At 37.4% G+C, this 13470-nt stretch overlaps 1 protein-coding gene across 2 annotated transcripts in view; it reads left to right on the forward strand.

The window, feature by feature from the left end:
• The window catches only part of LOC143750621 (zinc finger SWIM domain-containing protein 6), a 104187-nt gene that overhangs the window by 44795 nt on the left and 45922 nt on the right, over positions 1-13470 (forward strand). For both annotated transcript variants that reach the window (XM_077243783.1, XM_077243782.1), the window contains exon 2: positions 10510-10866. In XM_077243783.1, coding sequence (XP_077099898.1) covers positions 10510-10866 — 357 coding nt within the window. The remainder of the gene's footprint in view (positions 1-10509; positions 10867-13470) is intronic.

Genomic DNA, 13470 nt, shown 5'->3' on the forward strand with positions numbered 1-13470 from the left:
CAGCTCCTCCTTGACCCCGCTCAAGGTTTCCAGCTCCTCTCTTTCGGTTTGGGATTGCGACGACTATATTTGGCTGCTGTTATTTGACATCTAATTTTTTTTTCTTGAAGTGGTGAGCGCTGAGGGGACGTGGTAGTAATCGCTCCATCGACTGTTTTAGCAGACGTTAACTGCTGCGTTAGAAATGCTTTTGATCCGCTTCCTTGTGTTTGGGTGGTCTGTAGAAGAAAACAAACTGGTTTGTGTAGAAATGGAGCAAGGGTTTCAGTATGGTTAACTTGGTTTCTGGGACAACGTCGTAGTGTTGGGCTCGGGCTAAAATTGGCTACTTTCGAGACACACTGGCCTCTTTGGGAACTCTCGGGTGACCCGCCTTAAGGGCGCGGAGGGGTTGAAATGTCAGCGTTTAATAACTTGCACATGAGAAATGCACGTTTTCTTAGTATGCTGGGTTAATGAAAAACAGCACAGACATTTTTCTCTTCCCTTTCTAGTCTTAAAGGGGACCTATATGCCTTTTTTCAAAGTCTTGATGTTGTTTTTAGGCTCTACTAGAACAGGTTTTCCTGCTTGAATGTTGATTATTTTTCCAATATTCTCCATTGTTGCGGCTCCTCTCTTCCCAGTCTGTCAGTAACGCTCTGTTTACTTCCTGTCTCTATGAAGCCCCTCCTTCTGAAAAGCACACTGTGCTCTGATTGGTCGGCTGGATCAGTGTGTTGTGATTGGTCGAGCGCTTCGAGTGTGTTTGGGAAATGTCCCGCCCCTTACCATAACCACCAGTTTAACACATTACTAACTAACTCAAACAGGCCCCGCCCCTTTATTCTGCGTATGAATTATTTAAATGAGGAATATTGTGATCAGGGCTTCACATTAACACCCGCCAGCTGAGGTGTGTAACGCAATCACTCCTACTAGCCACTTTGGCAGGTGAATTTTATATATAAAATATACATTTATCAATTGTAGTCTTTTAAAAGGGCATCTGAAATAATAAACTAAGTGCAATGTCAAAAATATAAATTGTTCGATACACTGAAATCTCTGAAACTCTTCCAATACTCATTTTCACACACGATACCAGCTCTCATCTCTCCAACAGCAAGTTACACACAAACCCGCCTCTCCTCACTCACTTGTTTCTTTTGCCCCGGATGAATATCGTTGGTCTTACAGGACTTACATTTTTTATGTATTGAGCATAATTTTACTTATTCCCACAGATGTTGTCCTCACATTTAAATTGCGGCACATAAACCCTCCTCTCAGTGCTAATTTGAGTTTTTTCCACTCATACGAAATGCTGGTCTTGGCGAGTATTCATGTAAACCACAGTCAGTTTTGTTTTAAGTGAACGTAAACAGTTGAGGAAGAAAACATGTGTATCAGTATATTGGATCCGAGCATCAGGTCTTGAAGTGACAGTAGCCTAATATTCCTGCTGTCAAATTATGAGATGACATTAAAAATATCTTTTTGGGCAGTTCTTCCCATAGACCGTAAAAGAAATGGACACAGCGACCCCATTGATTTCGACGGAGAAGACTGAAGCCTGATTATTGCACTTCCTGCCTGATGGCTGAGCGACTGCGCAGGCTCAAACTGAGCGTGACGACAGTCTGACAGTTGTAAATCTTCTAGTAGCTGTGGCAAGACAAATCTGAATCACCTAATTCCTCAAAAACGTTGTTGAAATATTTTGTCCTGTTGCTTTTATGGACTCTCCATCTATGGGCTTCTCCCTTGACTTCATGCCTCTATGTCGCTACGATTGCCTCATAGACCGTATAAGATTTCCTGCGAGCTTCTCCTCCTGTCTATACGGTAATTTTTCAAAAATTCGACTGTAGCAATGTTCAGGGAAGAAGGAGACGGGAACTGGCGAACAATCAAACATACTTTATTTAAAATAAAAAAATAAAACCAAAATACCGCCAGCAGCCCCTCGCGGACGACTGCTGGCTACCGAAAATAAACAACTGCCAGCAGCCCCTCGCGGACGACTGCTGGCTAAAATAAAACACAAATACAAAAACCAAAACACAACGTAAAACCAGGCCTGTTCCTCTCTCGATCATCAACGTTGTCGCTCCTCCTTTATTCTTCCGCTCCTCCGTGAGAGATGCGAGACCGGTGTGCTTCACAGGTGTTGTTCATTAGCAATCGCACCACCGGCCTCGCGCCGTTCTCTCACGTCCCTCTGCCGTCCTGTTCGCCACAGCGACACAGAGTCACGTGGTTATGACGCAATCATTAGCCTATTTTTTACAAAAACGGCTTCTACGGGGCCATGGCGTAAGATACAAAGTAATGGAGCCTTTTATACATTGTCGTGTTTCTTTAGAAATAAATAATGGGAAAATTAAGTCTTTGGACGCCTCAGATGTAAAGTGATTCGCTGTCAAAGTGACGCCAAAATGAATGGGAGTCAATGGAATGCTAACAGCAGGTGAAGTTCTGCTACAATGGCGGCTCCCGCGAGGCTTCAGTTTCCGACTGATGGATTACCCCCTTGGTTCTTCCACATAGTATCGGTCAAAATTGTGGCCTGTGAAAATGCTGAGTGGCTAGTTTGGAAAACCATTAGCCACAGTGGCTGGTAAGCCAAAAAAGTTAATGTCAAGCCCTGATCGTGACGTGTTCATTCCCATAAGATAACTCAAGACTACAATGGAGATGTTTCAGGGAGTTCAGAAACACTGACACTGATATAGAAGAACTTGGAGCTTTTTCATGCTCAAACAGCAACATTACACACAGAAGAAAGATGTAAAAAAGCATAATATAGGACCCATTAAAAAATGGTTTAACATCTTTAACCCTCATGTTTTTCATGTCACATAATTGGTTCATGTTGACATAATTTGGCTAGTTTTTACCAAGTAACCGATGAATTTGTGCCAAAATACTTTGTTTCTAGGGCGTCAACAACAAAATAGGAAGCTTTTTTACATTAATTTAATTTTTTAATCTATGCACATGTTTTCCAATCATGCTGGTTCGAGGGAAAAGCGCAACCATTTTTTCCTGTTTTTTCTAGTCTTTAAAAAAATGGTTTGACGCTATAAAGTTTTTCCTTGTTATGACCGTGGCTCCTCCTAACCAGGTGGCGTCTCACTGTTCATCTGACTGCAGGCAGTGGGCTGAAAACACATCACACTCGCTTCCTTCTTGCCAGGGTGGCGGGAATAAGATGATGGCCTGATACTGGCCTACAAAGGTAAACACCAAAAACATGGTTCGCATCATTAAACACCGTGTGTTTCGAATGGCTGCCATCTTCCCAAAGCAAACATTCCCTGGCTCCGATGTCTTCCAGCATAATGGAAACCACTTGTTTGTTTGCACGAGCAAAGTTGAGCAATGCATTGTGGGTATCCCTGTGAGAACAAGACAAAACATAGGCCTTTCCGTCTGTATCTTATTGCTGTTTTAGATATGCACTGTTGTTTACGCAGGTAAGCTCGTTCGTTCTCCTTGTTTAGTAGCTGTACTGCATTTCACTGCCTTGTTGGATGTGTAGGTCAGCGCTAATTGGACATTTCGAGACGGAAATACTTGAAAAGGTCGTTCTCAGGGTGGAAAGGTTAGATGCACGTCTGTTTGAAGGCCGGCATGGGACGTAGCACTCCGGCGTTTGACTTGAGACGATTCACGGAGGAAATTTGCCAAGCACTCAGACTTGTCGATCTCTGGAAGCACGGGTCTGTCTGCACACATTTCTGCTGTGCTTCTCATGGGCGGAAAAAAGCCCCGGCCGCCATTCTTCTTCATTTACTTTGTCAGGGTGTGTGAGAGTGACTAGCCTCGCCGCCGGCCAGAGAACGAGGAGTTATCAATCTCCTCAACTCTGTAGCGTCATATCCAGCGCTCGTCTGATAGCAGTGTGTTTTGTTCTGAACGTCACCTGGTGTGTTGTTGTCTATTAATATGAAAAGTCATAGTCATGTCATAAGTTTGGAATGACATGAGGGTGAATACATGACAATTTTACTTTTTTGGGTGTATTATCCCTTGAACTCTACACAATTGTATGGTTAGATCAGGAAATGCTACATGCAGCTGTCCTCCAGATGAGAACCGCTACTCTAGATCAAAGTCTCAAGGCAATTCATGATAAATGACTTTACGATTGGCTCTTTTATTCTGAAGGCGGGGCTTATTCCGTCATATAGAGGTTATGCATTGTAAAACAAATGATTATCAGTTTAAACTAAAGGTTGGACAAAGATCCAGTGATCATGTATATTGATTGACATGAAGCAGGAATCATGTTTCCTGACATTAATATGAGCCTGATTTAAACGCCGGGGAAATACATAATGCAAATTTTCCTGTGAACGCTTTATATAAATACAATATAGGACTAAATCCATGTGTGATCACTTATATCAATGTTATATATAATATCATCGTATCGTCCAGCCTTAAAAATTTAGTTTTTTGTCAGTATTTATTTAAAATCATCCAATTATGCAGAATATACAATGGTAAATATTTAATTGAGTTGTAAATGCAATATATAACAATACAATATATAGGGTATGATTTTACCCCAAAATCAGAATATTGACCAAAAAAAAATGAAAACTGTAAATCCAGCTTTCTCTGCCTGGATCCAGTTGTTTCTGTGAATCGCAGCGATTCTCTGTTCTGTATCTTTCGGCAGTCTGTAAAAGTTTTAGATGCGTTTTAGATGCGTTTCGTGTGTTTGTGTGTGTGTATATGTGTGTGTGTTTGATTAAAACCATCCCTAATCTAAATCATGACCTTAGCAGCGGTAAAACTAAGTAGTAACTCCTCTTGTAGTAGCATCGTGTTTCTAGCATATTGTAATTTGCCTTCGTCCCAAGCTGCGTATTCGCTATATATTGTCCAGCTGTGCCAGTGTGAAGTGTGTGAACTCCTTGGGGTTTTACCTAAGTGCTTTAATAAAACTGACCACAGAGAAAATGTCTTAATTAAAGTCATGCTAATTGTCTTGTTGCCCCAGCTTTTCCATTAGCTGTGCTTTAAACATGATCTGTGCGGGCAGTAAATCCCCCTGCCGGTCCAGCGCCGGCATCCCTCACAGATCTATCAGCTTATAAAACTGATATATACGGCACGAGGAATAATTATTTGTCATAAAAACACTATAAATGTCACTGTAGCATGTGCGAGGTAAACTGAAGCCGCTTTCATGGCATCTTCAGGTTTTGTGGCTCATGTGTAGAGTATTTATGATACAAAATGGCTTCACTTAAATACCTGAAATTTTGTGTGTTGTGATATACTGTATTCTATCTAAAACCATTATATATATATATATATCCATGTTTTCAGCAACAACACTTACATAAGACGCAGTTTTATCCTCTGTTTGCACGGGTCATGTGCAGGTTTGTGTGGAAACAGAAGATGTGGCGAACACTCGTTTAAACGGGTAATTAAGTCTGATCCGAAGTAAACACTTGATGTGTCGTGTGTCTAGACTACTTTTCTTTTTTTTAATACATTTTTCACTGTTGTATTGATATCGTTTTAGCATACAAAATGACGAAGACTAACAATCAGCTTTTACAACAGTAAGTAAAATAAAATATTTTTAAAGAAAAAAATGTATATAAATGATAAAAACACTTTACAATAAGGTTCATTGCTTAACATTATTTAACTATATATATATATATATATATTAGCCCATGTATATAATATATGTGTATATATATATACACGTGTGTGTGTGTGTATATATATATATATAATATGTGTATATATATACACAGTCTGTTTGTGGGCGAGACTCATGAAAGATGTACAGGTCATATTTCATCCTAAAATCAAAAGAATATCATAGAGAAATTATAATTTTCACAAAGACCAAAACCTGTGTCTAGCAATATCTCTCTATTCACTCGCTCTGTCTATCTATTGCTCCATCCATCCATCTATCGCTCTATTGTTCGATCTTTTTTGCATAAAGAAAAAGATGTGAAGTATAATGTTTGTTTAATTGTTTTTGATTTATTAATCTTAATGTTGAGTAAGTCATGTGACCCAGACTGGTGTTGTTCGTGCTCTAGATTCATTTGGGTCGTGATGAATTGCAGAATCTCTCCTGTGTTTCTTTATATTGCCTTCCAAATCTGCGTTTACTTTCATTATTACCTTCCCCCTCCTCGGGGAGCGTTTTAGAGAAAAATAATTTTGATTATGAAGCTCGCTGCTGAGCTCGTCGTCTGAGAGTTGGTGTGTGTGTGTGTGTGTGTGTGTGTGATTGAACACAACACTGTAAGTGGCCACCTGGAGACCGCCTGGATAATTAGTTGATTTGCGGCGTGATATGCGAAACATCACTTCTTTTGTTGAAATAGAAAATGAATAAAAGCGCTGTTTCCTGAGATGGATGGTGGTTTGCGTTGAGGAATCCCCCTAAACAAGTCTAGACGTCTCTTTTTCTTTATTCTTCTTCATTCTTCATGCATTTACAGTTATATTGTTATATAAACCTGTTGGGTTGAAATTCCAACTGTCATGCATGTCAAGATTTTTGTATCGATATATTTCTTTTGCAGAATCTGTAGTACTTGTATATATTTTGAAGCATATTTGTCTCAAATATTTTTTTCTGTATCTGTTATTCACTCAGTGTAACTGACCAGTTTTAATCATTTTTATGGTAACACTTTACAATTAGTTAAACATGAACTAACAATGATCAATACATTTGTTACATTTTATTAATTTGTGTTAATGTTAGTTAATAAAAATACAGCTGTTCGTTGTTTGTTCATGTTAGTTCACAGTGCATTAATGTTAACTAATACAACCTTTGATTTAAATAACGTATTAGTAAATGTTGAAAATAATAAAGATTAATAAATGCTGTAGAATTATTATTCATTCATAGTTCATATTAACTAAGGAAGTTAAACGATGTCAACCTTACTGTAAAGCGTTTTTATTATAATTTATATACATATTTTTTATTATTTAAAAATATATTTATTTAGATTTTTGCTTACTGTTGTAATAGCTGATTGTTTGTCTTCGTCATTTTGTATGTTAAAACGATATCAATACAACAGTAATAAATTTATAAAAAGAAAAAGAAAAGTAGTCTAGACGCACGCCAAGTGTTTACTTCGGATCGGACTGTCTTAAACACACTGTTGAGTGTTAGCGACGCGTTTAAACGAGTATTCGCCACATCTTCTGTTTCCACACAAACCTGCACATGACCCGTGCAAACAGAGGATAAAACTGCGTCTTATGTAAGTGTTGTTGCTGAAAACATGGAATAAAACAGTTCCTCTGCGCTGTTAAAGGTTTTTTGTGCTCTTGAACACTGGTTAGAAATCGCTCCTGGCATCTTCTCTCTCCACATCCTACAAGCTAACGCTTTTCTCAAGTGATCGAATATATTTAGCGTTGTGGAAGAGGCGTATAGCTGGACACTGCTGGGTCAGCACATTGAGAAAGGAAGTGAAACTTGAACATTCATCCTTTCTCTCTTGTAGCAATAGTGGGCCGGTCCCACACTAACTGGAGATGTGCTATTACACTGAGAGAATAAGTTTGAGTTTTTACGCTTTATACAACAGGCACAGGCACCATTAAATAGTGTATAGCTATAATGTATTGTTTTCTTGCAGGTTAGTGGTTTCTACATGTGTTTGTGTGCTAGTTATGGTGCTAGAAGTCAATACCAACTGACACCACAAATTATTTTTAAATGTACATATTATTTATATTAAATATATTTAATTTTAAATGTATAATTTTATTTATATTAATTGTAATAATTACAAACAGTAGGACAATTAGTAGTAGTATCCTTTTATTCATCCATACAAAAAAAAAAATACAATAATACAAATACAAATACACAAAGTTACAAATGACTCGGTTTTAAAAGACACTTATAGCAGTGTTCCCAAAACTGAGACGTGCAGCGTGTGGCACTGTACCTAACATTCACCAGCACCACAACAACTTGATTTACAGAATCATTCAATCGACAAATGAACCTGAACATCGCTTTTCGCAGGACAGACTGCAGTGTGTCCACTCTGGTGCTCACAAACAACTCACTCGCACAAGTTGATCTGGGCTTTTTTAGTAACATCCTCAGAGCGTCATTGAATGCTACTTGCAATTTCTGAAGACTAGCTTTTTTATAGTTCGTGCACAGATGTGCAGTGTACAAAGGCGAACAGTATGCTTTAAATAGGGTCAACTTGACTCCAGCGGTGCAGCAACCAAATTTGCGTACCAGAACATTTGCCCGTACATACAGCATACGGCACTGACGATTAATGTCATTGTCATCTGTAAGCTGATCTGTAATCAGATGACCAAGATATTTCACTTTACTGCAGATATTAAGAACATTACCTGCGAGCCTAAAAACAGGACAAGTTAAATGTCTGTCTTCTGCGGTTCTGAAGATCATGATAACACTTTTGGAGTCATTGTACTTTACATCATGTTCTTCCCCAAATGCAGAACATATACTAAGAAGATGCTGCAGTCCAGCTGAGCTCGGGCTAAAAATCACACAATCATCCGCATACATAAGATGGTTCATCACTGTACTACCGACCATACAGCCAGTTTTACCTCGGTTTAATTTATATGATAAATCATCATGTAAAAATGTAATAAAATGGGGGATAAGATGCACCCTTGTCTTACTTCATTACTGATATGAAAGGGAGCCGACATACAGCTGTCCCATACCAATATCATAGGATTCTGACAATGTATTTAGGGACTCCTGCTGCATCCAATTTTTTAAATAATGAAAAGTTATTTTTAATATCTTTCATTTATTTAGTTTTTTTTTTAATTTAACTTTGTTGTTTTTTTCCCAATGATTTTGAGTTTTTTTTATACACTTGAAACCCTCATTATTCATATATTTCATTAATTTATTTTTAATTGGTTAATTTTGTTTTGATTTTGAGTTTTTTTTATAGAGGCACAGACACCATTGAATATCAGTTTATAATTTGTGTGTGTGTGTGTGTGTGTGTGTGTGTGTGTGTGTGTGTGTGTGTGTGTGTGTGTGTGTGTGTGTGTGTGTGTGTGTGTGTGTGTGTGTGTGTGTGTGTGTGTGTGTGTGTGTGTGTGTGTGTGTGTGTGTGTGTTAGGCAGTAAGGATATACTAGGATTGTCATAACACAAGTGACACCACAAAGTATTATTAAATATATTTTAAATGTTTATAATTTTGTTTATATTAATTTCTAGTTTTGTAATAATTACAAGCAGTAGGACAAATGAAAACAGTTATTTTTAATATATTTACTCTAGTTTTTGTTTTTATTAGATTCTTTTAATAGATTTCTTTAATTCATTTTTATTTATGTAGTTTTTCTTATTTTATTGATTTTGAGGTTTTTTATAATACACAAAAATACAAGCAGTTGGACAAATGAAAACCGTTATTTATTCATATATTTAATGAATTAATTTTTATTTAGTTCATTGTTTTATTTTATCTTTATAATACACAAAAATACAAGCAGCTGGACAAATGAAACCATAGAACAAAGACACAGATGAAGTGCTTTAAGTGCTTAAAATTGGAAACGGCCCAAACAGGAAGTGAAGTCTGCCATAGACGGATCATGAACTCTCTGGGCGTTGGGCGGCTGGGAATAATACGCACTCATTAATATCTGCTTTACTACCTAGTTAATGTACGATTCTCCGCCTTTTCAGGATTGGCAGCAAGTGTGCTTAAAATAATATTCAAATGAGCATCTGCATTACTCAGTCCTACCTTTGTAGACACACACACACACACACACACACACACACACACACACACACACACACACACACACACACACACACACACACACACACACACACACACACGTTCTCCAACAGTAGACTGAGACTTCCTCATCCTCTCTCTCCTTCTTTACACTGTCCCTGTATCACTTTTCAGGATTTCATTGTACTTTTACATACTTTTAATGCGAGTCCTTTGGTTTTGCTTAGCTTTTTTGTTGTTTTTTTTATATTAATGTATTTTTATTTATATATTTTATTTTATGTTTATATATATATATATATATATATATATATATATATTTATATATATATATATATATATATATATATATATTTATTTATTTATTATTTAATATATAAATATAATTATATAATCTATTTTAAAGAATATAAAAATTATATTTTTAATATATATATATATAAATATAAATTATACATATAATTTTTGATATTCTTTATTATATTTAATATTTTTATTTTATTCACTAGAGGAAAACTGATCAGTTTGAAAAAAATAAAGCCTAATCATTAGCATACAGACAGAAAACATTGTAAGTTTGTCGTATTTCTGATCATCTTCTAAAGAGAAAATGGTGCGGTCAGTTGAAACTAACACATCACACACAATCAGAGCAAACTGAACATCTGTACCAAGTTTGATGGATGCATTAACACTCAATCCAACATAAATGAACCCTTTCCTTCTGTGTTTCTCAGGTTTCCATCTCAGCGGCACCGTCACAGAACCGGCCACGTCGTCCGAACCCGAGATGGTGTGTAGCGTAGCCATTAGCTTCGACCGCTGCAAGATCACCTCTGTGACGTGTGGATGCGGGAACAAGGACATCTTCTACTGCGCACACGTGGTGGCGCTCTCCCTGTACCGTGTACGGAGGCCCGAGCAGGTCAAACTTCACCTGCCCATCTCAGAGACACTCTTCCAGATGAACAGGGACCAGTTGCAGAAGTTTGTGCAGTATCTCATCACCGTCCACCACACTGAGGTTCTGCCCACGGCACAGAAACTGGCCGACGAGATCCTCTCGCAGAACTCGGAGATCAATCAAGTCCACGGTGAGATCCGGTTCAAGAGCGCTACGCTTCACAATCCTACGATGATCACGATCACAACTAGGCTACACAACGGCTTTAATAGTTTCTAAATAAGCATACGTGCATTAGCTATAAGTGAACACACCCATGCTAAAGTTGACTAAAAAGAGGAATCTCTAGATATGGTGAAGGGAATGTGATGATGTGGGATATTTTAATTACAAAGGCCAAGGGAACTTTATCAGGATGCATATTATCCTGGATCCATGAAATAACTGGCCTTTAAAAATAAAAATCAGCCTGACTCTATGGGAATTTAACATAGGGGTGTCCTGGCGTACGCAACCTGTATTTTAAGGATGAACATTTATTTATTTACGATACATTATTCATTCACAAAGAAAATTGGTGTCCTTAAAGGTTGGATTTTTCCTCTTTTTTTTTAAATTAAGGCATTAAGATCAATTTCCAAAGGATGATTTTATTTATTCCTCTTTTTAGTCAACTTTAGCATGGGTGTGTTCACTTGTGCTAGGCACTTGTATACAGTCAAACCAAAAATTATTCAGACACCAGATATTTGGCAATTCTGGAATGGATGCATTTGATTTCCTCATGCGTCAGTTACATATCTAGCCAAATAATTCGTTTATGAAGCATGCATTTAACAATTTGCTCAAGAATTGCACATGGTATAGACAAGAGTTGTCAAAACCCTGGTCCTCCAGGACTGCATTCCTGCAGAGTTTAGCTACAACCTTCTCCAATACACCTGATTACAAGTTCCTATATCCTAAAGACCTTCATTTGCTGGTTTAGCTGTTTAACTAGTATGGTAGCTAAACCCAGGAGCGGGATCCTCCAAAAGTTGATAGTCCAATAAGCGTAAAAATGCATTGAATTAAATAGTCAAACCAAAAATTATTCGGACACCAGATATCATTTTTTTTTTTTAAATTTACTAGTGTGTGCAGGACACTATAGTTCATTTATGTAAGTGAGGATAGCAAAATAAAGTAAACTCTATGAATCATTTTTGGGTATAATATGTCACAGAGGACTACCAGTAAAATTTATAAGCTTTTAGGACCAAAAATTATTGGGACACTTTGAGCTGATCATGTTTTGCTGAAGTGTTTTTTCTGTAATTGCTAATGCACCTTTTTACACCACAGACTGAACAACATGAAGCATTGCTTGGTAACTGGTTGAGCTAAACTGGTATTATCTAATTGTGTAGTTAAATTTAACAGCTGACAGATATTCAACATAATTCATGTGTGAGAGTCTAACAGAAGGACGGACAAAACCAGTGAAATATCAACTTGATTTAAAGGATTAGTTCACCTCAAAATGAAAATTGCCATCCAAGATATCCATGTCTTTCTTTCCTCAGTGGAAGAGAAAATACGTTTTTTGAGGAAAACATTTCTAGATTTTTCTTCGAATAATAAACTTCAATGGCAACCAACGTTTTGAAGTCCAAATCAATGCAGTTTCAAAGATCTTTGAAGTGCTTCAGCGGGCTGTGCACGATCAGCTGAGGAGGAGGGGCTTATCTCGCGAAACGATAGGTCATTTTCAAAAAATAAATATATATATATCGTGCATTAAATGCACAGCTATCCGTGGATTATCCCTAATACCATGGTAATTTGCCAGCATTGACAACTTTAAGCTGTTATTGATGTTTGCAACGCAATATTTGACTGGAAGGGTAAAACGGGCGGTTCTTTTCGTCAGTTGCGTCTCGTTGAGAAATATAATGTAGCGATTCAGCGGAAATGGAGTTTAATTTATTAGGGCATTCCTCAAGTGGAATGGATTTGACTGCCAGCGCTCTGAAAAGCGAACAGACATACACTGAATTAGAGACGGTAAAAGTGAGTGGGTCCAATATCATTGGTCTTAAAAAGTGGGTGGGTCTTGTCCCACACATATTCAATGGTTCCGACGCCCATGAATATATATATATATATATATATATATATATATATACTTTTTAACCACAATTGTTCGGATTGAGCTGATCTGCAACGCGCCGGGAACAACGTCATCACGTTGAAAGGTCACGCTCGATATGGAAGTACCGCCCCACTGTTTACAAAGCGACCAATACAATTTGAATCCTCCTTTAGTTGGGCGGTACTTCCACCGGCGACATCGAGCATGACCTTTCAACGTGATGACGTAGTTCCCGGCGCGTTGCAGATCAGCTCAATCCGAACAACTGTAGTTAAAAAGGTTTTGATTTTTTGTTTAGTTTTTTTGAAAATGACTAAGGAGGTGAACTAATCCTTTAACTCTTGAGTTCTTGTCATATTTTACTACCATTTTCTAAACTATAGCAAATAACCTGATAATGGGAGAAATGTTGAGGGTGTCTGAATACATTTTTGTTTGACTGTATTACAAATGAAAAAATAAACAATGAAAACATCAAATATATGATTTTATGGTAACACTTAAAGGGGCACCCATTAGCATTAAGCTTTATATCGTTAGAAAACAACAAACAAGTCATATTTTTGAATGGTCGTGGTCATGATTCGCTCATTTTCCCCTGAGACAGGAGAAATAAGGATTTTAATGTTGCACTTCCTGCTTATAATGATATATAAATCG

The sequence above is a fragment of the Siphateles boraxobius genome, unplaced genomic scaffold (assembly GCF_051911475.1).
Source record: "Siphateles boraxobius isolate OS27281-9 unplaced genomic scaffold, OSU_SipBor_1 25, whole genome shotgun sequence".
NCBI classification, from domain to species: Eukaryota; Metazoa; Chordata; class Actinopteri; order Cypriniformes; family Leuciscidae; genus Siphateles; species Siphateles boraxobius.